Here is a 22,758-nt window from a genome sequence, read left to right as displayed (position 1 = left end):
TGGAGCCTTCCCTGACTTCTCTCTGCTAATGAAGAGCTACTCTCAGTGTGCTCTAGTACTTGGAGCAAATGAAAGTATTCAACTTACTGTCTCTTGGCTCTTTGACTCTTTGGATGCCTGGAGAACAGGCATTATGACTCATCTTTGTATTTTTAGCATGTGGCATAAATCAATGTCTGCTGAATCGAAGAAAAAGGGAACAAAATACTCTTCGCTAACTAAAAACAAAAGTACTACTTTTATTTGGCTCATTTCTCCATTTATTAGAATAACCACATTTGGAGAGGCACAAAGCACTTAAGTTTTACATGACTACAAAGTTATCACAAATCTCAAACTTTTTAGCCACAGATATTTCACCTACTCTGTTTAAAGAAAAAGCTTTCAAAACATCTGAGTTAGCTTAATACACAGAAACCCTGAAATAGACGGGAACTACATATTTTTAAATGCTTGTACTTCCTGCTCTAATAATGTCTTCTTTAAACGGAATCCAGCATAAAAGGGATTGAAATGTGTAAGGTCATGATGCAAATGCTTTGGAGATAGTGAAACTGATCTGCACAACATGGAAAAAGATGTCATGTGCACAGAAGTTCTGCAAGGATTCACTGAGCCATCTGGGCTTCCATGGCTTGTGCTGTCCATTCTGGTGCTGTTTGACTAATTTTCTCCAAAAGGTTATTCACTTGGAAACAAAGTGATTGGATCTGCTTGTCCCATGTTGGCAGGGCTTCTCGTGCTAAGGGGAAAAAATACATACAAAATTAAAATTATTCTTTGTATTCATAGCAAAGGTGAGTTAAAAGATACATACTTTTTACATGCCTATTCTTGGAACAGGCATGTTTTTTTTTAATATCTAAAAAAAAAAAAAAATCTATTCAAAGAAAAAAATAAAAACAATAAATACTTTTATTAGCTTTTAAAAGTCTAAAAATCTTGGCTAATAAAACTGGCTTATTGGGCCAGGTGCGGTGGCTCACGCCTGTAATCCCAGCACTTTGGGAGGCCAAGGCGGGTGGATCACGAGGTCAAGAGATAGAGACCATCCTGGTCAACATGGTGAAACCCCGTCTCTACTAAAAATACTAAAAAAATTAGCCGGGCATGGTGGCACGTGCCTGTAATCCCAGCTACTCAGGAGGCTGAGGCAGGAGAATTGCCTGAACCCAGGAGGCGGAGGTTGCGGTGAGCCGAGATCGCGCCATTGCACTCCAGCCTGGGTAACAAGTGCAAAACTCCATCTCAAAAAAAGAAAAAACAAACAAACAAAAAAACTGGCTTATTTAAACAACTGTTAAGAAAAGTGTTTCTTCCTTTTTGTAATTTCTAGAATTTCAAAAGTACGCAAATTACTGGCACAAAGTATAAAACAAAACAAATACATACAGATGCATGTCATTACTATTACTAGGGAAAAGAAAATAAAACCAACTAACCCAACAACCTCAACCACAACAAAAAAAGACAAGCTGTCTTTTCACTACTAAGGCTTGCAGATTCACAAGACACTGCCACCTACTGGGGAAAGCAAGTCTATTCACACATTCAAATCTGTCTACTTGACTCTGAAGGATAAATATTGTTAACATTTAAACCCCTAAAAAAAAGTATTCTTGAATCCACAAGGGTTTTCTCTATACCAGCACTATATAGTTAGAAATAAAAAATTGAAAGGAATGCCCCATTCAAAACAGCACCAAACTTTACCAAAAAAGGGCACAGATTTAGTGAAAAAGCAACCTGTAAAATATTAATACAGGGCAAAAGATAACTTGAGTAGACACAAATCACAATCCCAGGTGGAAATATACAATATAAAAATATCAGTCCTTCTCCTTTAATAAATAAATTTAAAGAAATTCCAAAGACAATCCCCATTTTCTATTTTGCTTTCTAACCAGGGCAAAATTATTAAAGTTAACATAAAAAATTGGTGTTTGAGAATGGCCAAGATAATTCTGAAAATGAAAATCAGTGGTGGAAGTGAGGTATATCCATCCAATGGAATGCTATTCAGCTATAAAAAGGAATGAAGCACTGATTACCTGCCATGACATGGACGAACCCTAAAGATACTATGCTGAGTGAAATCAGCCAAAGGGTCACATATTGTATGATTCCTTTTATATGACTATCCAGACTAGGTAAATCCAGAGACAGAAGATGGATTGGTGGTTTCCAGAAGCTGGGGAAAGGAAGGAATGGAGAGTAACTGCTTAAAGGGCAAGGGCTTCCTTTGGGAAGATAAAAATGTTCTGGATCTAGACAGAGCTAGAGGTTGTACAACACTGTAAATGTACTACAGGCCAATGAAATGTTTACTTTAAAATGGCTACTGTTCTGTTTTGTGAATTTCCTTCTTTTTTTCTTTTTTCCTGTAGAAATGGGGTCTCGCTATGTTGCCTAGGCTGGTCTTGAATTCTTGAGCTTCAGCAATTCTTCCACCTCAGCCTCCCAAAGCATTAGGGTCACAATTGGAAGCCACTGTGCCCAGCCCATGTGAGTTCAATTTAACAACAACAAAAAAAAAGTAGTGGGAAGCAGTAGTTGCTTTACCAGTACTAAAATTTACTATAACTTTATTATATTGTTGCAGATCAGTGGAACCAAACAGGGTACAGAAATAGATCCAAACATATACGAGGAACCAAATCAGATATGTCAAAGATCACAATTTAATCAGAAAGAATGTTTTATTTAATAAATGATACTTGGAAGCTGGGCGTGGTGGCTCACGCCTGCAATCCTAGCACTTTGGGAGGCTGAGGCAGGCGGATCACCTGATGTCAGGAGTTCAAGACCAGCCTGACCAACATGGTGAAACCCAGTCTTTAAAAAAAAAAAAAGAAAAAAAATATATTTAAATAAATAAATAAATGATACTTGGATAATTCACTATTCGCCTAGAAAAAAAAAAAACAACTAGACCATAACCTAAAATTATCCACATAAATAAACTGTAGATGGATTAAATTTCTAAATATAAAAAAACAGCATTAGAAAAATTTAGGAAAATACTAGTTTTATTCCAAGATAGGAGACTTTCTTTTTTTTTTTTTTTTTGAGACGAAGTTTCGCTCTTGTTACCCAGGCTGGAGTGCAATGGCGCGATCTCGGCTCACCACAATCACCGCCTCCTGGGTTCAGGCAATTCTCCTGCCTCAGCCTCCTAAGTAGCTGGGATTACAGGCACACGCCACCATGCCCAGCTAATTTTTTGTATTTTTAGTAGAGACGGGGTTTCGCTATGTTGACCAAGATGGTCTTGATCTCTCGACCTCGTGATCCACCTGCCTCGGCCTCCCAAAGTGCTGGGATTACAGGCTTGAGCCACTGCGCCCTGCCATAGGAGACTTTCTTAATACAGAAAATTCAAAAGCCATAAAATAAAACATTGACCTATTTGGGTGGAAAAGTTTAAAAATGTATTTATGTTATGCATTGTCTTCCAGAAGAAAAGCTGCCAGAATGGAAAAAAATATTCGTAACACATAGTACAAATAAAGTTAAAATTATCAGCCAGGTGGCCAGGCACAGTGGCTCCTGCCTATAATCCCAGCACTTTGAGAGGCCACGGCGGGCGAATCACGAGGTCGGGAGATCAAGACCATCCTGACCAATGTGGTGAAACCCCATCTCTACTAAATTACAAAAAAATTAGCCGGGTGTGGTGGCACATGTCTATAGTAGACCCAGCTACTCAGGAGTCTGAGGCAGAGGAATCGCTTGAATCTGAGAGGTGGAGGTTGCAGTGAGCTGAGATCGCACCACTGCACTCCAGCCTGGCAACAAAGCAAGACTCTGTCTTAAAAAAAAAAAAAAAAAGAAAAGAAAAAAAAACTGGCCGGGTGCGGTGGCTCATGCCTGTAATCCCAGCACTTTGGGAGGCTGAGGCGGGTGGATCACGAGGTCAAGAGAGCAAGACCATCCTGGTCAACATGGTGAAACCCCGTCTCTACTAAAAATACAAAAATTAGCTGGGCATGGTGGCGCGTGCCTGTAATCCCAGCTACTCAGGAGGCTGAGGCGGGAGAATTGCCTGAACCCAGGAGGTGGAGGTTGCGGTGAGCCGAGATGGTGCCATTGCACTCCAGCCTGGTAACAAGAGTGAAACTCCGTCTCAAAAAAAAAAAAACTATCAGCCAGGCACAGTACTTTATGCTTATAATCATAGCACTTTGGAAGGCTGAGGCAGAAGGATCATTTGAGGCCAGGAACTCAAGACCGGCCTTGAGGAACAACATATTTGAAATAGACATTTATACAAATAGTTACACAACTAAAAATAACTAGGATTAATGCTAGGAAGAAATTCAGGCTGACATTAGAACATATAATTTAAAGCCATATCTAATCTGGAGAGTCAGGAAAATCATTTCTTTTTTATGTTTGCATTTTTTTAAAGAACATAATCTCATATTCTATGTTATGTTATAAAGAAAAATGAAAAATTAAAAAAAAATTTTTTAAAAAGAACATAATCATTCCAGTCGTATTAGTGAACTGGACTAGAAAGGAGCAATTGTAGATAGGAGAAAGAGAGAGAAGAGGGAAGAGGGGAAAGGGGAGAGGGGAGAGGGGACAGGGGAGAGGGGAGAAGGGAGAAGGGAGAGGGGAGAGAAAAGAGAGAAGAGAAGAGAAGGTTACTTCTCAACACCTGAAGAGGTTATGACAGCAGGGTTCAGAACAGGTTGGTGATAGTATGAAATGAAGAAAAGGACCTGGTACAGTGGCTCACACCTGTAACCCCACCACTTCAGGGATTCAGGAGTTTGAGGTGGGAGGATGGTTTGAGCCCAAGGTAAGGAATATTGGAGAAAGCTAACAATGCGGTTTGGGGCTGGCTGGCTGGTTGGTTGGTTGTGGGAGACACACAGGAAGGGAAGATAATACATTCAGTTTTTGGTAAGTTCATGCTAAGATGCCCGTGAAGCAATCAGGTAGAAACATCTTAGTAGTGAACTACAGCCATAGGGCTGGGACTTAGAAGATTCGCCCTAGAAAGGTTAATATAGGCATTGTCTATACAGAGATGGTAGCTGAATCAAAGGAAATAGATGAGAGTACCCATAGAAACTCAGTAGCATAAGTGGGACAAGGTCTAGGATTAAGCCCTAAGTAACTAGTATTTAAATTTAAAGATACTACAGATTCTACAAAGATGACTATGAAGGATAGCTGGAGATACGAGAGGAAAAGTAGAATCGGAGGAAGAGATGACAAAAGTCAAGGCTGTGGTGGTGGGGAGAAGGTTCAAAAAGTAGTGAGATCAACACTATTTGACATGTTGAAAAGTCAAGATAAGATTTGGAAGATATAAGAATTTTCATTAAAATGGGGGAGCCATGAGGATGTGTAAATATTGATGGGGGGAAAAAAAGGATGAAAACAGACTAAAATAACTGCTAACCTCAGGTTCCTAAACCAGTGTTTTTTAGTGGGAGGGGAGAGGGACGGATCAGAGAAAAGGTCCAAAGAACGAGTGGAAGAACCAGACAGGGAGATGGAAACCACCTGCAGTAAAACATGAAGGAAGAAAAAGATTCACATCTACATCTAAAATTAAAGTGCTTATACATCTGATAAAGAAGTTAAAATAGGGACAGGCACGGTGGCTTATGTCTATAATCCCAGCACTTTGGGAGGCCGAGGAGGGCAGATCACAAGGTCAGGAGATCGAGACCATCCTGGCCAACATGGTAAAATCCTGTCTCTACTAAAAAATGGAAAAATTAGCTGGGCATGGTGGCACATCTGTAGTCCCAGCTACTCGGGAAGCTGAGGCAGGAGAATCGCTTGAACCCAGGAGGCAGAGGTTGCAGTAAGCCGAGATTGCGCCACTGCACTCCAGCCTGGTGACAGAGCAAGACTCCATCACAAAAACAAAAACAAAACAAAACAAAAAGTTAAAATAACAAATTGAATCAGAGAAAAAATAAAAATAAAAAAACTAAAAAAGAAGTTACAATATTTCATACTGATAGCTTTTTTTCTCCTTTGAAATAGGAAACAAGGTTTTCTACTGAAAGTAAATGGGGAGAAAAGTCAGAGATTTAAGAAAAAACAAAACTGAAATAGTCATTGCAATATAGGAAAAGAGTACACTAGAAAAATGTACCATGAATCCCATGTAGTGCTGAGGACCTTGAATTTATAGAAGAATCAGCCTGTCTGATGCCTGACTCTTCTCCAGCACAAAAAAGACTGTGCTAATTGGATGAAAACAGAAGAGTCAATGGACCAGAAACTCCAATAAGGTCAAGGAAGAATTCAACCGGGAATAATGGAGACAGACCACAGACCACTAGAGAAATAAGAAAAAGGGTTATGGACAGAGTGAGATATTTCAAATAAAAATTTTACACGTGGAACAGTTCTGAGTACAGCAAGGTCCAGGGTGCAAATAAGGTGGGAATAAGCAGCTGAGAAGGTATTAGACAATGAAAAAGTCAAGGGATCCACTTACCTGTCTGCCTCCATTAATTTAATGAGTTGCTGAATAGGAAATGCAACTGTCATTCCATATGCCTGATACATGGTATGTGGTCAATACATATTTGATGCATAAATGAACATACATGATATAACATAATAAATGACATAACATGCATAACAATATAACAATTTGAGTTTCAAATGTTTCCTTAACATAGAAAATCCTGCAGTAAGATTTGTGAAAATATATATATATATATATATATATATATATATACACTTTTTTTTTTTTTTTTTTTTTTAGACAGAGTCTCTCTCTGTTGCCCAGGCTGGAGTGCAGTGGTGCAATCTCGGCTCACTGCAACCTCTGCCTCCTGGGTTCAATCGATTCTCCTGCCTCAGTCTCCTGAATAGCTGGTACTATAGTTGCATGCCACCACACCAGGCTAATTTTTGTATTTTTAGTAGAGACAGGGTTTCACCATGTTGGCCAGGCTGATCTCAAACTCCTGGTGATCTGCCTGCCTCAGCCTCTGAAAGTGCTGGGATTACAGGTATGAGCCACTATCCCCAGGCTCATGAAGAATTATTTTAAATTATTTCTTTGGGAAATAAGTTCATTCCAGCAGTAAGATTTTTAGTCAAAGGAAACTGTCCAACATGTTTTAATCATAAATATAACAACAGTTCACTGCTATTTCATTATGACAGAAATATACAAAACCTCTTACTTTCAAAATGAACTATGCCATCAATCTGGTCAATAAATCCATTCATACGTCCTTCTGTTATCATTTGAGATGCTATCTTTTCCGCCTATTGGAGGGGAAAAAAAGACTCTGAGAAACTTTATCATATCTTTTAGATATTCACATATGATAAGAGAACTGAAAGCTTCTGGTTTAACTAACATCACTAAATTTTACATATATGTTCACCTGTCACTAGAAGAGTGAATCTTGTAAATTTGGCTATTTCTCAATTCTTGTTGCGCATAAGTCATTATTTTAAGTTAACTGGGATCTGTTTTCCTTGTGAGATTTTGGACAAGAATATAACATTTTTACCATTTTCTCCTCTGCTCAAAAGCAAATGATCAATTTTTCTTCTTACTGGGATCCACACCTCTAAAAAAACCCAAACAAACTAGTTTTTATTTTATTTCAATTTCTGCAGTATCTGCTACCCCAAAAAATTTAAAAATTGAAAGCAAGAATAGATGTTGAAATTCAAAAACAAATTCAAAGAATTTAAAAGACAATGAAAAGGAAGTAAAAGATGGGCTACCTAACTCTTAAAGACATATTTAGTGTTTACTATGCATAAGCCAATTGGATTGTGACCTGGTCATTTATTAATTCTGACCATCTTCACAGTCAATCCTATCACTCCTGAACAGACTGTGAGTAGCATTTATTGTTAAAAATATATTCACCTCCAATAGTCTTAGCAAGAGATCATACCTTAAAGTCTCAAGAAGAAAGTATATTTTAATGGTAACTTAAACCTTGACTCCCAAATTGTTCTTCCTTTACTGTGTATTGAATGTGTACAAGTGACGGAATTGTTAGAAAATTCTGATTAAAATTTCATTGCTGTTACAGTGGCTCATGCCTGTAATCCCAGCACTTTGGGAGACTGAGGCAGGAAGATCATTTGAGACCAGGAGTTCAAGAGCAGCCTGGGCAACATGTTTCTTAAAAAAAAAAAAAAAAATTAGCCAGGTGTGGTGGTGTGTACTTGTAGTACCAGCTATTTGGGAGGCTGAGGCAGGAAGATTGCTTGAACTCATGAATCTGAGGTAGCAGTAAGCTATGATCACACCACTGCACTCCAACCTGGGTTACAGAGCGAGACCCTATCTCCAAAAACAAAACAAACAGACAGACAAAAAAATTTCCCTGCCAGAGAAAAGGGAATGTGGGCTGGGCATGGTGGCTCAAGCCTGTAATCCCAGCACTTTGGGAGGCCGAGGGGGGTGGATCACGAGGTCAAGAGATCGAGACCATCCTGGTCAACACGGTGAAACCCCGTCTCTACTAAAAATACAAAAAATTAGCTGGGCATGGTGGTGCGTGCCTGTAATCCCAGCTACTCAGGAGGCTGAGGCAGGAGAATTGCCTGAACCCAGGAGGCGGAGGTTGCGGTGAGCCGAGATCGCGCCATTGCACTCCAGCCTGGGTAACAAGAGTGAAACTCCGTCTCAAAAAAAAAAAAAAAAGAAAAGGGAATGTGACTGTATGAATGTATGTATACCTTTTAAGGTTTACAAATTAGCTAAAAGTAAGGTTGACTGCTTAATTTTATTTAAAATTAAGAGAATATTTTGTAAATGATACCTGCAACACATTCTAAACGCTTTCCAAGCTCATTCTTATTGGATAAAAAATGTAAAAATAAAAAATAAAAAATAGGCCGGGCGCGGTGGCTCAAGCCTGTAATCCCAGCACTTTGGGAGGCCGAGGCGGGTGAATCACGAGGTCAAGAGATCGAGACCATCCTGGTCAACATGGTGAAACCCTGTCTCTACTAAAAATACTAAAAATTAGCTGGGCATGGTGGCGTGTGCCTGTAATCCCAGCTACTCAGGAGGCTGAGGCAGGAGAATTGCCTGAACCCAGGAGGCGGAGGTTGCGGTGAGCCGAGATCGCGCCATTGCACTCCAGCCTGGGTAACAAGAGCGAAACTCCGTCTCAAAAAAAAAAAAAAAAAAAAAAAAAAAGAAAAGAGAATGGAGAATGTGACTGTATGAATGTATGTATACCTTTTAAGGTTTACAAATTAGCTAAAAGTAAGGTTGACTGCTTAATTTTATTTAAAATTAAGAGAATATTTTGTAAATGATACCTGCAACACATTCTAAACGCTTTCCAAGCTCATTCTTATTGGATAAAAAATGTAAAAATAAAAAATAAAAAATAGGCCGGGCGCGGTGGCTCAAGCCTGTAATCCCAGCACTTTGGGAGGCCGAGGCGGGTGAATCACGAGGTCAAGAGATCGAGACCATCCTGGTCAACATGGTGAAACCCTGTCTCTACTAAAAATACTAAAAATTAGCTGGGCATGGTGGCGTGTGCCTGTAATCCCAGCTACTCAGGAGGCTGAGGCAGGAGAATTGCCTGAACCCAGGAGGCGGAGGTTGCGGTGAGCCGAGATCGCGCCATTGCACTCCAGCCTGGGTAACAAGAGCGAAACTCCGTCTCAAAAAAAAAAAAAAAAAAAAAAAAAAAGAAAAGAGAATGGAGAATGTGACTGTATGAATGTATGTATACCTTTTAAGGTTTACAAATTAGCTAAAAGTAAGGTTGACTGCTTAATTTTATTTAAAATTAAGAGAATATTTTGTAAATGATACCTGCAACACATTCTAAACGCTTTCCAAGCTCATTCTTATTGGATAAAAAATGTAAAAATAAAAAATAAAAAATAGGCCGGGCGCAGTGGCTCAAGCCTGTAATCCCAGCACTTTGGGAGGCAGAGGCGGGTGAATCACGAGGTCAAGAGATCGAGACCATCCTGGTCAACATGGTGAAACCCTGTCTCTACTAAAAATACTAAAAATTAGCTGGGCATGGTGGCGTGTGCCTGTAATCCCAGCTACTCAGGAGGCTGAGGCAGGAGAATTGCCTGAACCCAGGAGGCGGAGGTTGCAGTGAGCCGAGATCGCGCCATTGCACTCCAGCCTGGGTAACAAGAGCGAAACTCCGTCTCAAATAAATAAATAAATAAATGGCATTGGTACTTTGTTGAAATGTATACACAGCTAACCAAACCCTATGACTAACAATAAAATTAAGTTCCCTAGTAAATCAGTCAACTTCTTAAGTTAAATCCAAGCACAGAAGCTTGGAAATAGCCTGGAGTATTACCATATCATTGTCTCAAAAAGATGAAGCATTTAAACTCTGAGTCAATCTAGGGCACAAAAAAGTAAGGCATTTATCAAAATCTTAGTCAGAAATCAAAAATTACGATACAGTAGATTTAAACAGACACCAAACAAAGATATTCTCAGAAAATGGGTGTCATAACCTGAAACTCCTGGAAGATTTCTATTCTAGATCCCCTTGTCACAAAACACACAAAAAAAAACAAAAACAATTACACTAATTAAAACACCAAAAACAGTTCCACTAAGACAATTACACTAATAAACAATAGGCCTATTTTAACATTTAAATAATTTATTTACATTTACTTGTGGCTTTTTATGTGTAATTCTGTTGTTTCCAACATTTATCAATTATATATTTTATTTTCTCATTATCTTAATAGTTACATCTCTTAACTTCCTTTTTATGTATTGGAATCAAGAAAATACCTTAGCCGCAGGAATCTCTAAAAGAGCTCCAAGTTCTTCAAAGGTAATATTATTATATAATTTACTTGCAGACAACAAATTGTGTTCAATAACAGCTCTGTCCAAGATGCTGGAACCTTAAATAAACATATATAAGATGGTTACAAGTTTGAAACTAGTTTTATACTCCAAAAAGATGCATCATTTTTTCTGAAAACTTCTAGGTATATAGTAACTCATCCTCTTTACTCCTCTGATCAAAATTTTAAAAGTAACCAATGTATGATATAGTTTCATTAATGTACAATTAAATAAAAATAACATTTAGCAAATGAGTGATGGGCAAATAATTATTAACTAAGTAAATAAATCTAACGCTTTGGGTTTGGAATTTTGCTTCTTTATGCTATCAAATTGATTGACTTTTTTGTTTTTCTGAAATAAGAGTTTCACTCTGTTGCCCAGACTGGAGTACAGTGGCAGGATCTCTGCTCACTACAACTCTGCCTCCCAGGTTCAAGTGATTCTTGTCCCTCCGTCTCCCAAGTAGCTGGGACTACAGGTGCGCACCACCACACCCAGCTAATTTTTGGTATTTTTAGTAGGGACAGGGTTTCACCATGTTGGCCAGGCTGCTCTCACCTGGCCTCAAGTAATCCACTCACATGGGCCTCCAAATGTGCTGCCATTACAGGTATGAGCTGTGGCATCTGGCCCATTAACTTTTCTTTCTACAAACAAACTTGTATAGCAAGCAGCAGCACAACAATCACGCAACCTTTTCTGCAAGCCTGATAAACTGTCTGATGTCTATTCTTTTGAGCACTCCACAAGCATCAAACCAAGGCAAATGTGAGAAATATCCAGAAGGCACAATCAGGCTAACCTTCCTGGGAGATCAGGCATCGAATCCTCTCTTAAGTGAGATCATATGGTACCTGATAACGTACTGGACCCAATATCCCACTTCGAATGTATTAGATCACTGGGCTCACCAAATGCTTACATATTTCTGCTGAATTCTTACTACCATAATGGATGCAAGGGACAAAATATACTTAAAAACTTCAAGAGAAGTATTCTGAGAACCCCTTTTTCTTATAATGCCTCATTTCTCCTTTTCCAGAATTCCACCCATGACCTGCTAGTTTTTCACTTAACTGCTATCTCCTACTCTCCCTTGCTGGTTCCTCCTTCTTTTCCTTATCTCGAATATTAGAGGGCTTAATCTTGCACCTAGATCTCTTTTTATCCCACATTGTCTCAATACCATCAAAATGCTGATAATGATGGATACATACTTCTATCTAAATCTCCCTTTTGAATTTAAACATATATAGCCAACTACCTAAATTAAATCTCCAATTCAGTAATTTACAAATATCTCAAATTTAATATGTTCAAAAAAGCAGCCAGGCACTGTAATTACCATGTAATTACTGCACAGTAATTATCCATGTAATCCCAGCACAGTAATTATCCATGTAATTCCAGCACTTTGGGAAGCCAAGACGAGAGGACTGCTTGAGCCCAGGAGTTCAAGACCAGCCTGGGCAACATGGAGAGACCCTGTCTCTACAAAAAAATTTAAAGATTAGCAGGGTGTGGTGGCACACACCTATATTCCAAGCTACTGGGGAGGTGGAGGTGGAGGTGGAGGGATCATTTAAGCCCAATAGGTCAAGGCTGCAGTGAGACGCGGCATCATGCCAGCCCCGGCCTGGGCAAAAGAGTGAGACCCTGTCTCAAAAAAAAAAAAAAAAAAAAGGACGGCTTAGCCAGGCACAGTGGCTCATGTCTGTGATCCCTGTGCTTTGGAAGGCTGAGGTGGGAGGGTTGCTTGAGGCCAGGAGTTCAAGAGTAGCCTGGGCAACATAGTGAGACCCCCAACTCTACAAAAAAATTAAAAAATTAACCGGGCATGGTGATGTGCACCTGTACCTCCAGCCACTTTGTTCCAGCCTGCAGTAGGCCATGACTGCACCACTGCACTCTAACCTGGGCAACAGAGCACAACTGTGACTAACATAAAGAAAAAGAAAAAAGAAAGAAAAAGAATAAAAACTTCTCTCCTCAGTCGGTTCCTCTCCCAATCTATCAGTACAGCAGGCAGAGGGGAGGCAAGAAAAAGGAGTTTCATAGGTACAGAGTTTCAGTTGGGAAAATGTAAAAGGTCTGAAGATGGATGTTGGTGATGGTTGTACAACAATGTGAAAGTACTTAATGCCACAGAACTGTACACCTAAAAATGATTAAAATGGGAATTTTTATGTTATATATATTTTATCACAATTTTTTTGTGCCTGGGGTGATCACAGCTCACTGCAGCCTTGACCTCCTGGGTTCAAGCAATCCTCCCACCTCAGCCTCCCCAGTAGCTAGAACCATAGGCATATACTACCATGCCTGGCTGTTTTTCTTTATATTTTGTAGAGCTGAGGCCTCACTATGTTGCACAGGCTCGTCTTAAACTCCCAGGCTCAAGCAACGCTCCCACCTTAGCCTCCCAAAGTGCTGGGATTACAGGCATGAGCCACTGTGCCCAGTCATTATTTATATATATATACATAGTACAGCAGTATACCCAGTTAAAAAGATTGTATTGCTGGACACAGTGGCTCGCGCCTGTAATTCCAACATTTTGGGAGGCTGAGGCGGGTGGATCACCTGAGGTCAGGAGTTCTAGACCAACCTGACTAACGAGGAGAAACCCATCTCTACTAAAAATACAAAATTAGTCAGGCATGGTGGGGCATGCCTGTAATCCCAGCTACTCAGGAGGCTGAGGCAGGAAAATTGCTTGAATCTGGGAGGCAGAGGTTGGGGTGAGCTGAGATCATGCCATTGCACTGCAGTGCAATGTACGGGCAACAAGAGCAAAACTCCATCTCAAAAGGAAAAAAAAAAGACTGCCTCTTTAGGTGGGAAGGAAGGAAATAAAAATGTTGTAGTTAACTTTTTAGAAATCTTATTTCTCAAAATTATCTATGTGATAAGTGGAAAATTATTACTACACTCATTTAGTAGTTCAAAAATAGAAACAGGCCGGGCGCGGTGGCTCAAGCCTGTAATCCCAGCACTTTGGGAGGCCGAGGCGGGTGGATCACGAGGTCGAGAGATCGAGGCCATCCTGGTCAACATGGTGAAACCCCGTCTCTACTAAAAATACAAAAAACTAGCTGGGCGTGGTGGCTCGTGCCTGTAATCCCAGCTACTTAGGAGGCTGAGGCAGGAGAATTGCCTGAGCCCAGGAGGCGGAGGTTGCGGTGAGCCGAGATCGCGCCATTGCACTCCAGCCTGGGCAACAAGAGCGAAACTCCGTCTCAAAAAAAAAAAAAAAAATAGAAACAGTGCTTAGTAGTGGCCGAAGTAAAATTCCCCAAAGGTGGAAGTTATAAAAATCTATGCATCCACAAAAATCAAGTGTATTTCTATATACCCTCAGTGAACAGGCAGAAAATGAAATTAAGAAAATAATTTTATCTAAAACAGCATCAAAAAGGGAAAAGTTGTTAGGAATAAAAATGCAAACCTTATAGTCTACAAACTATAAAACACTGTTGAAAGAAATTAAAGAAGATTTAAATAAACAGAAAAACATGGAAGTCTAAAATAGTCACGATGGCAATGGTCCTCAAATTGATCTACAGACTCGATGCAGTCCCACTATGAAAATCCTAGCTGGTTTCTTTGCAGAAATTGACAAGCTGACACCAAACTCATATGGAAATTCAAGGGACCAAAAAAAGCTAAAGCAATCTTAAAAAAGAACAAAGTTGGATTCACACATCCCAATTTCAAAATTTACTACAAAGATACAGCAACCAAAAGAGTACAGTGCTTGCATAAAGATAGACATATATATTAGTGGAATAGAATTGAGGGTCCATAAATAAACGCTCACATTTATGATTGACTGATGATAAGCAAGGGTGCCATGACAATTCAAAGGGGCAAAAATAACAGTCTTTTCAACATACAGTGCTGGGTCAACTGGATATCCACATGCAAAAGAATAAAGTTGGACCTCTAACTCACACAACATGCAAAAATTAACTCTAAATGAATCAAAGACCTAAATGTAAGTGCTAGAACTATAAAACTTTTAGAAGAAAACAAAGCAAGTCTTCTTCATTACCTTGGATTAGGCAGTGGTTTCTTCAATATGACACCTAACTATAACACAACAACAACAAAAACAAATAAACTGTACTTCAAAATTTAAAACTTTTGTGTTTCAAAGGATATCATCAAAAAAGTGAAGAGATAACACACAGAATGGGAGAAAACATTTGTAATCATTTACTAATAAGAGACTTGTATCTAAACTACATAAAGAATTCTTACAATTCTATAATAAAGTGACAACCTAATTTAAAAATTAGCAAAGGATTTGAATAGACATTCCTCTGAAGAAGATACACAAATGGCCAGTTAGCACAAAGGTATTCAACATAACTACCTATCAGGAAAATGTAAATCAAAATCACACTAGGATGGCTAACTTAAAAAGGCACATAATAATAAGTGTGGAGAAGACAGGGCATGGTGGCTTATGCCTGTAATCCCAACACTTTGGGAGGCCTAGGCCTAGGCCCAGCAGTTCAAAACCAGTTTAGGCAACAAAATGAGACTCTGTCTCTACAAGATACAAAAATTATCTGGGCATGATGGCATACACCCGTAGTCCCACCTACTCAGGAGGCTGAGATGGAAAGATCATTTGAACATAGGCAGTCGAAGCTGTAGTGAGCCGTAACTGTGCCACTGTACCAGCCTACATAACAGAGTGAGACTCTGTCTCAAAATACTAAGTGTAGATGACAATGTAGAGAAATTGGAACCTTCACACACAGGTGGAGGAAATATAAAATGGAGCAACTGCTTTGGAAAACAGTCTGGCAGCTCCCTAAAAGACTAATAAACACATGAGTTATTATATAACTCAGTAATTCCATTCCTAGGTATATACTCAAGAGAATTAAAAACCTATATCCTTACAAAAACTTTTACATCAGCTGGGCGCAGTGGCTCATCCCTGTAATTCCAGTACTTTGGGAGGCAGAGATGGGTGGATCGCTTCAGTCCAATAATTGAAGGCCAGCGTGGGCAACATGGCAAAACCCTGTCTTTACAAACAATACAAAAAATTAGCCGGGTATGGTAGTGCATGCCCGGCTACCTGGAAGGCTACCTGAGGTGGGAGGATCATCTAAGCCTGGGAGATCAAGGCTGCAGCAGTAAGCCATGATGGTACCACTGCACTCCAGCCTAGGCCACAGAGTGAGACCCTCTGCGGTCTTTTCTCAAAAAGAAAAAAAAAAACCTTTCATATGAATGTTCATAGTAGCATTATTAATAGTCCCAAAGTGTAAACAACCTCAATGTCTACAAACTGATGAATAAACAAGATGGTACATCCATATAATTTATTTGGCAATAAAAAGGAATGAAGTGCTGATCCATATTAAAACATGAATGAACCTTGGAAAAATTATGCTAAGTGAAAGAAGCCAGTCACAAAAGGCCTTATTTTGTAGGATTCCATTTATATTAAAAGACCAAAATAGACAAATCTACAGGGCAGAAAGCAGATAATAGTGATATTGCACAATTGATAATATACCAAAAACCACTGAAATGTAAATTTTTTTAAAAAAACTTTCTAGCCTAGGGTTGTAATACCTTAAGCAAAAATGTCCAAAAATGTCTAAGAGAAACAGTAAGGTTTAAAATGGAAGAGGAAGAAAACAAACATCTTTCCCCGACATACAGTCCCAGGTGAGAATCACTTGCTCCACAGAGATCCTAGTAAGTATGTTTCTTTTCTGAAAACAATTATCAAATTAATTATATATTTTCACTTTTCTCTCACGGCCAGAAAGCTCAAGTCAAATCTGAAGCCCAATTATATCAATTCTGGAAACTTTTAAAAGTTTGTCTCGCCTTTGAATTGTGTATCAGACATCTTTCAAAAAGAACGTATAGCTGTCCAAAATACGCAGAAGACAGAATTTAAAAGTCAAAAGGAGAACCAAGAGTAGCAACAATGAAAATACATATGTACTATTCACAGGTAGGCCACAAATTTAATTTGAAGCTTTCTAGCAGCCAACCAAAATAAGAAAACTAATGAGTTTATCGATTCACAGTGTGTTTAAATAAGGTGAAAAACAAATTGCTCAGAAGAATCACAACTAAGATTAAGGCCAGAAAGGAATTTTTCCTAAGGATATGCATAAAAAATATCCTATGGAAATAAAAAGTCTCCTTTAGATAGAAAGATGAGAATCAACTGACTTGCTTCTTGACATGTAATTAAATGAAAGCAACTCAATAGGAGGTCAATACAATGCCTTCACTGGGCTGGTTTAACTCAGGGCAGTAAATTTGCATGACGTGTATATCTTTCAGTCAGCCTCTACATAAATGACTCTTTACAGCTAATTTCTCTTCTCTATAGGATGACAATGAACCCAATGCAGCGAGTCTAACAGATCTGCATATTCTTTTTTTTTTTTTTGAGACAGCATCTTGCTCTGTTGCCCAAGCTGGAGTGCGGTTGTGCAGTCTTGGCTCACTGCCCTCCAGGTTCGAGCAATTTCCTTCCTCAGCCTCCCAAGTAGCTGAGATTATAGGCACCTGCCACAACACCTGGCTCATTTTTGTATTTTTAATAGAGATGGGGTTTCACCATGTTAGCCAGGCTGGTCTCGAACTCCTGGCCTCAGGTGATCTGCCCACCTTGGCCTTACAAAGTGCTGGGATTACAGGCATGAGCCACTGTGCCCAGCCCAGATACGCATATTGCTCTTGACCTTTTGCATGTTTCTGGTTGTCCTACGTCTATTTTTATTATTGTGTGAGTTATCATTACAAACTACTTTAAAACCTCTGTAGACAAGCCGAGATAAAAATATATGTTATGAAGAAGTAACTATTCTTTCCTGGCCAAGGCAGTGTGACTTAAGCAAATACATCCTACATCGCCCTTAACTAGGAGATATAACAGTAAGTTCTATTCTTATTGGCAACACTTTACACTGAGTAACCTTGGGACAAACTACTAAGCCAAATTTCGCTCTAAAATAGGACGGGATAATCATGCTCTGTTATAATTTAATGCTAAGATTAATTTTTTGGGCGGACGACATTTCGCTCTTGTTGCCTAGGCTGGGGTCTAATGGAACGATCTTGACTCACTGCAACCTCCGCCTGCTGGGTTCAAGTGATTGTCACACTTCAGCCTCCCGAGTAGCTGGGATTACAGTCACCTGCCACCACACCCAGCTAATTTTTGTATTATTAGTAGAGATGGGGTTTCACCATGTTGCCCAGGCTGGTCTCAAACTCCTAACCTTAGGTGATCCACCCACCTCAGCCTCCCAAAGTGTTGGGACTACAGGCATGAGCCACCGCACCTGGCAGATGATGCTTAAGTTACTTACAAAAGGTTTGAGTATTTTTTTAAGTCAGGAATTATAAGCATAGTCCATAATTTTTCTGCTTTTATAGTTTCCAAAAAATGCATTATTTCACAAAATGCTTTATGACAGGGCTGTTATTTTTAATACTATAAGCCTAGATCTATAGGCACTTATCTTCAGTCAATAATTCCTCTTTTTAGCCAGGCACAGTGGCTCACACCTGTAATCCCAGCACTTTGCAAGGCTGAGGCAAGTGGATCACTTGAGACCAGGAGTTCAAGACCAGCCTGGCCAAAATGGTGAAACCCTGTCTTACTAAAAACACAAAATTAGCTGGATGTGGTGACACTTGCCTATAATCCCAGCTACTCGGGAGGCAGAGCCAGGAGAATTGCTTGAACCTAAGAGGCGAAGGTTGTAATGAGCCAAGACTGCACCACTGCACTCCAGCCTGGGCAACAAGAGTAAAACTCTTGTCTCAAAAGAAAATAAAAAATAAAACTAATTCCTTTTTTTAATGAGGAAATGTTATATAAAATTATTATTAAAAGACAGCAAGATGCTTCTAATTTAACATGATTTCCACTAGTCTGTACCTAATTACAGACTACCATATACACATAAGACATGATCATCACCATCAGCTGTAGTTGCTTTTTGGTGAGGCATCAGCATGGCAGCGAATTCTTGAAGCTGATTTCCTCTGATGATCCTGTCCAGGTACATTTTCTCTAGGATCCCATAGGCAGCAAGTTGCTGGCACCTTTCATCCTTAAAAAGAGTAGCTAGCATCCGAGAACGCTGCTGTCCTAAAGGAAACAAATGAGCATCAAATGTTTTTACAACGTTTCATCAGAAAAAAAAAATATCTTACAACTTCATTTTTGCCTACTAGATATACAGTCAATACTCATTATTCACGGTAATTATGGTCTGTAGTCACTGACAATGCTGAATTATCAAACACCAACCTGCTACTCCTATGGGAATATAAGGTTAGGTTCTTGTGAGCACCTGGTCACAACATTTATTTATCTGCCAATTAATCTGTAATCTTGTTTTATGTGTGTTTCTGTTTAAAGACATCCTATTTAATACATACTGTTGATTCATTAACATTGAACTCACGGCCAACACTATAAATCATATATAAATGAAGCTATCTAACACACACATTTTCTCCATAAGGCACTTAAGAACACCTCCGAGACAGCACTTCAGCACTATGGCCTGGTGCCATTTTAAACAGCAAAATCACTGATAACAGAACAAAAGTGTGAAAAACGTGATCTTAAACAGACCATGAAAAGGACATCTGTGTACATTATAAAAGTAAAACAGCAAGCAGGGAATCTGCATGTTCAACCTCAAGCGGAAACACGTGTCAGGACATTCAAATGTTTTGTTACCCTGCACATACCTGCAAAGGACTGCGGAAGTGCTTCAAGTATTGACTTTGAAATTATGAATAAAATTTTAGCAAGGAGGAAAATTCAGAAACATGGAATCCACAGATAAAGAGGAGCAACTATATAGCCATCCATGAAAAATCTGGGATAGATGCCAAAATGTTACAAGTGGTTGGAAGAACAAGTGATTTCTATTCTCCTTTTCTTATTTGTATTTCTATAATAAACTTCATTATTTTGTTAATTAAAAGTTTACAAAAGATGAACAAATATCTGATAGGAAACAATATTCATAGTTCCAATTTATATTTTCTAGGACCTTTAGTGCAACTGATGACATTTAAAAAAATCAAACTCATTAAAATGATCCTATCAATGACCTTTTTCTTTTTAAATATATTTCTAGCTCTTTTTACCAGAAGAGCCTAACCACAATGACACCCAGAAGCAATGAGCATAGGTACTCATATCTACATATCCAAATCTTGGTAGCTCATTTAAAAGAGCTAGGAATCCTTGAAAAATAGCTGACTTTAAGTCTGAGGCAGGGAAAATACAAGATAAATCCAAGTCATCTTTTTCTACTGATTCGCAGGAAATACTCAAAGATTAACGGGGCCATGTCAAAAAGACAGAATCAGCCAGGCAAGGTGGCTCATGCTTGTAATCCCAGCACGTTGGGAGATCAAGATGAAGGGATCCCTTGAAGCCAGGAGTTTGAGACTATCCTGGCCAACATAGCAAGACCTCATCTCCATTAAAAAAAAATAAATACGTACATAAATAAATAAAAGACATAATCTAGTCATGTTTGGAACAATTTGATCATCAAAAAGAATAACAATTGTAATTTATCATCATACACTGAATAAATAAAAAGGTGAGTCAAATATACAAGAATGTTCATAGCAGTACTATTCCTAGCAGCCAATAAGAAATTAGGATAAATGAATTGTGGTATATTCATACAATGGAATATTATATAACAAGGAAAATGAAGAAAGTACAACTACACATAGCCATATGGATATATTTCATAAAATTGAACAAAAAGAAAGAATACACTATATGATTTCACTTATCAAAAAAAATAAGCCGGGCGCGGTGGCTCAAGCCTGTAATCCCAGCACTTTGGGAGGCTGAGGCGGGTGGATCACGAGGTCGAGAGATCGAGACCATCCTGGTCAACATGGTGAAACCCCGTCTCTACAAAAATTAAAAAACTGGCCAGGCAAGGTGGCACGTGCCTGTAATACCAGCTACTCAGGAAGCCAAGGCAGGAGAATTGCTTAAACCCAGGAGGCAGAGATGGCAGTGAGCCGAGATCATGCCACTGCACCCCAGCCTGGGCAACACAGCGAGACTCTGTCTCAAAAAAAAAAAAAAAAAAAGAACCTATACCGTCTGTCAAGTATAGTACCAAAGAATATCCACAATTACCTGAAAATGTGATTAAAATGTGCTTAACTTTTCCAGCTACATGTCTGTGTGAGGCTGAATTTTCTTCATATACTTTAACTAAAACAACCTATCAAAATGGAGTGAATGTGGAAGTACCTATAAGAATTGAGCTATTTCCTATTAAGCTAGACAGCGAAAAAAATTTTTAAATGTAAAACAATTCCACTCCCAGTAACATTTTTTGCTTTGGAAAAAATATAGTTATTTTTCATAAAACTATGGCATTTATGTTTATATGTAATGGGTCTATTACTGTTCATTTAAAATAATAAATTTTCTTAAATTACTCAAGTAATTTCTAATAATCAGTAGATATAATCTACATAAACAAAAGTTTTCAGGTTCTCAGTACTTTTTCAGAGTGTAAAAAGGTCCTGACACCAAGGAATTTAAGAACCTAAAGTACTGAAAGAAAACATGGGGGAACTTAAAACTACATATAATTTCATAGTAGGGAAGACTTTTTTAAGCAAGTCAACAAAACCCAGAAGCCATTAAAGAAAGATTGATTAATAAATGTAATTAAGTAAAAATTAAAAGGTTCTGCATGGCAAAAATGTCACAAATAAAACCAAAAAGGAGACAAGTCAGGAAAAATTTTGATTTTCCTTTGTATCTAATGAGGTTTTACAAGTCACCCAGAAAAGACAAACAACTCAAAAAATGGCCAATTGACATAAATGTATAATTCACTCAATAAAGAAATACAGATTTTTCAACAATTTTTAAACATATGAAAAATGCTCAAGGATTCATAAATGCAAATTAAACCTAAAGTGAGATACTGTTTTTCATCTACCAGATCAGAAAAGTTTTTTTAAAAGTGAAAAGAAAATTTTTTTAAAAAGGGTAATACCTGTGTGAGGAATCAGGAGCTCATGAATGTTTCTGTTTGGAGTGTAACTGTACAAGGCAATGTGTAACATCTATCAAAAATTCAGAAGTATGTACCTCTGGATCCAGAAAGTTAATCTATACATATACTCATACATGTGCATAATCACTATAGCATTGTGACTGACTAAATTACGATAAAGCCAGACAACAGAAAATCAAAAAGAATTAGTTATATGTACTGACATGTAAAGATCACTATAATGATGTATACAGTTATAATAAAAAGGTAAGTTACAAAAGTGTGTATCCCATGCTACCATTTGTATTGAAAGAAATGAAAGAAACCCTTAAAAGTTCTTTAGAAAAAGAAGCAGTACCATGTTCATGTACTGACTTTTCAATAACAAAAAATAAAATATAAGATTACTAGTCTATAAAGAATAAAATGGGATGGGGGTAGTGGCTCACACCTGTCATCTCAGCACTTTGGGAGGCCAAGGCAGGTGGATCACTTGAGCCCAGGAGCTTGAAACAAGACTGGGCAACACGAAGAAACTCCATCTCTACAAAAATACAAAAAAAAGCCAGGTGCAGTGGCTCACACCTGTAATCCCAGCACTTTGGGAGGCTGAGGCAGGCGGATCACAAGGTCAAGAGATCGAGACCATGCTGGCCAATATAGTGAATCCCCGTCTCTACTAAAATATAAAAATTAGCTGGGGATGGTGGCACACACCTGTAGTCCCAGCTTCTTGGAAGGCTGAGGCAGGAGAATGGCTTGAACCTGGGGGGCGGAAGTTGCAGTGAGCTGAGATTGAGCCACCGCACTCCAGCCTGGCACCTGGTGACAAAGCAAGACTCTCTCCCCAAAATAAAAAAATTA

The 22,758-nt window shown here is 38.7% G+C and overlaps 1 protein-coding gene across 1 annotated transcript in view; it reads right to left on the bottom strand.

Moving 5' to 3' along the window:
* Positions 1-215: 215 nt before the first annotated feature.
* COPS4 (COP9 signalosome subunit 4) overlaps positions 216-22,758 on the bottom strand; it is a 47,968-nt gene continuing 25,425 nt past the window's right edge. The window contains exons 7-10 of the mRNA XM_039468400.2: positions 18,807-18,977; positions 10,763-10,878; positions 7,173-7,257; positions 216-742 (exon numbers count right to left, since the gene is read on the bottom strand). Coding sequence (XP_039324334.1) covers positions 609-742; positions 7,173-7,257; positions 10,763-10,878; positions 18,807-18,977 — 506 coding nt within the window. The 3' untranslated portion in view covers positions 216-608. The remainder of the gene's footprint in view (positions 743-7,172; positions 7,258-10,762; positions 10,879-18,806; positions 18,978-22,758) is intronic.

The sequence above is a fragment of the Saimiri boliviensis genome, chromosome 3, assembly GCF_048565385.1.
Source record: "Saimiri boliviensis isolate mSaiBol1 chromosome 3, mSaiBol1.pri, whole genome shotgun sequence".
NCBI classification, from domain to species: Eukaryota; Metazoa; Chordata; class Mammalia; order Primates; family Cebidae; genus Saimiri; species Saimiri boliviensis.
The sequence above is the reverse complement of the archived record's forward strand: the minus strand, read 5'-3'. Positions and strand labels throughout refer to the sequence as shown.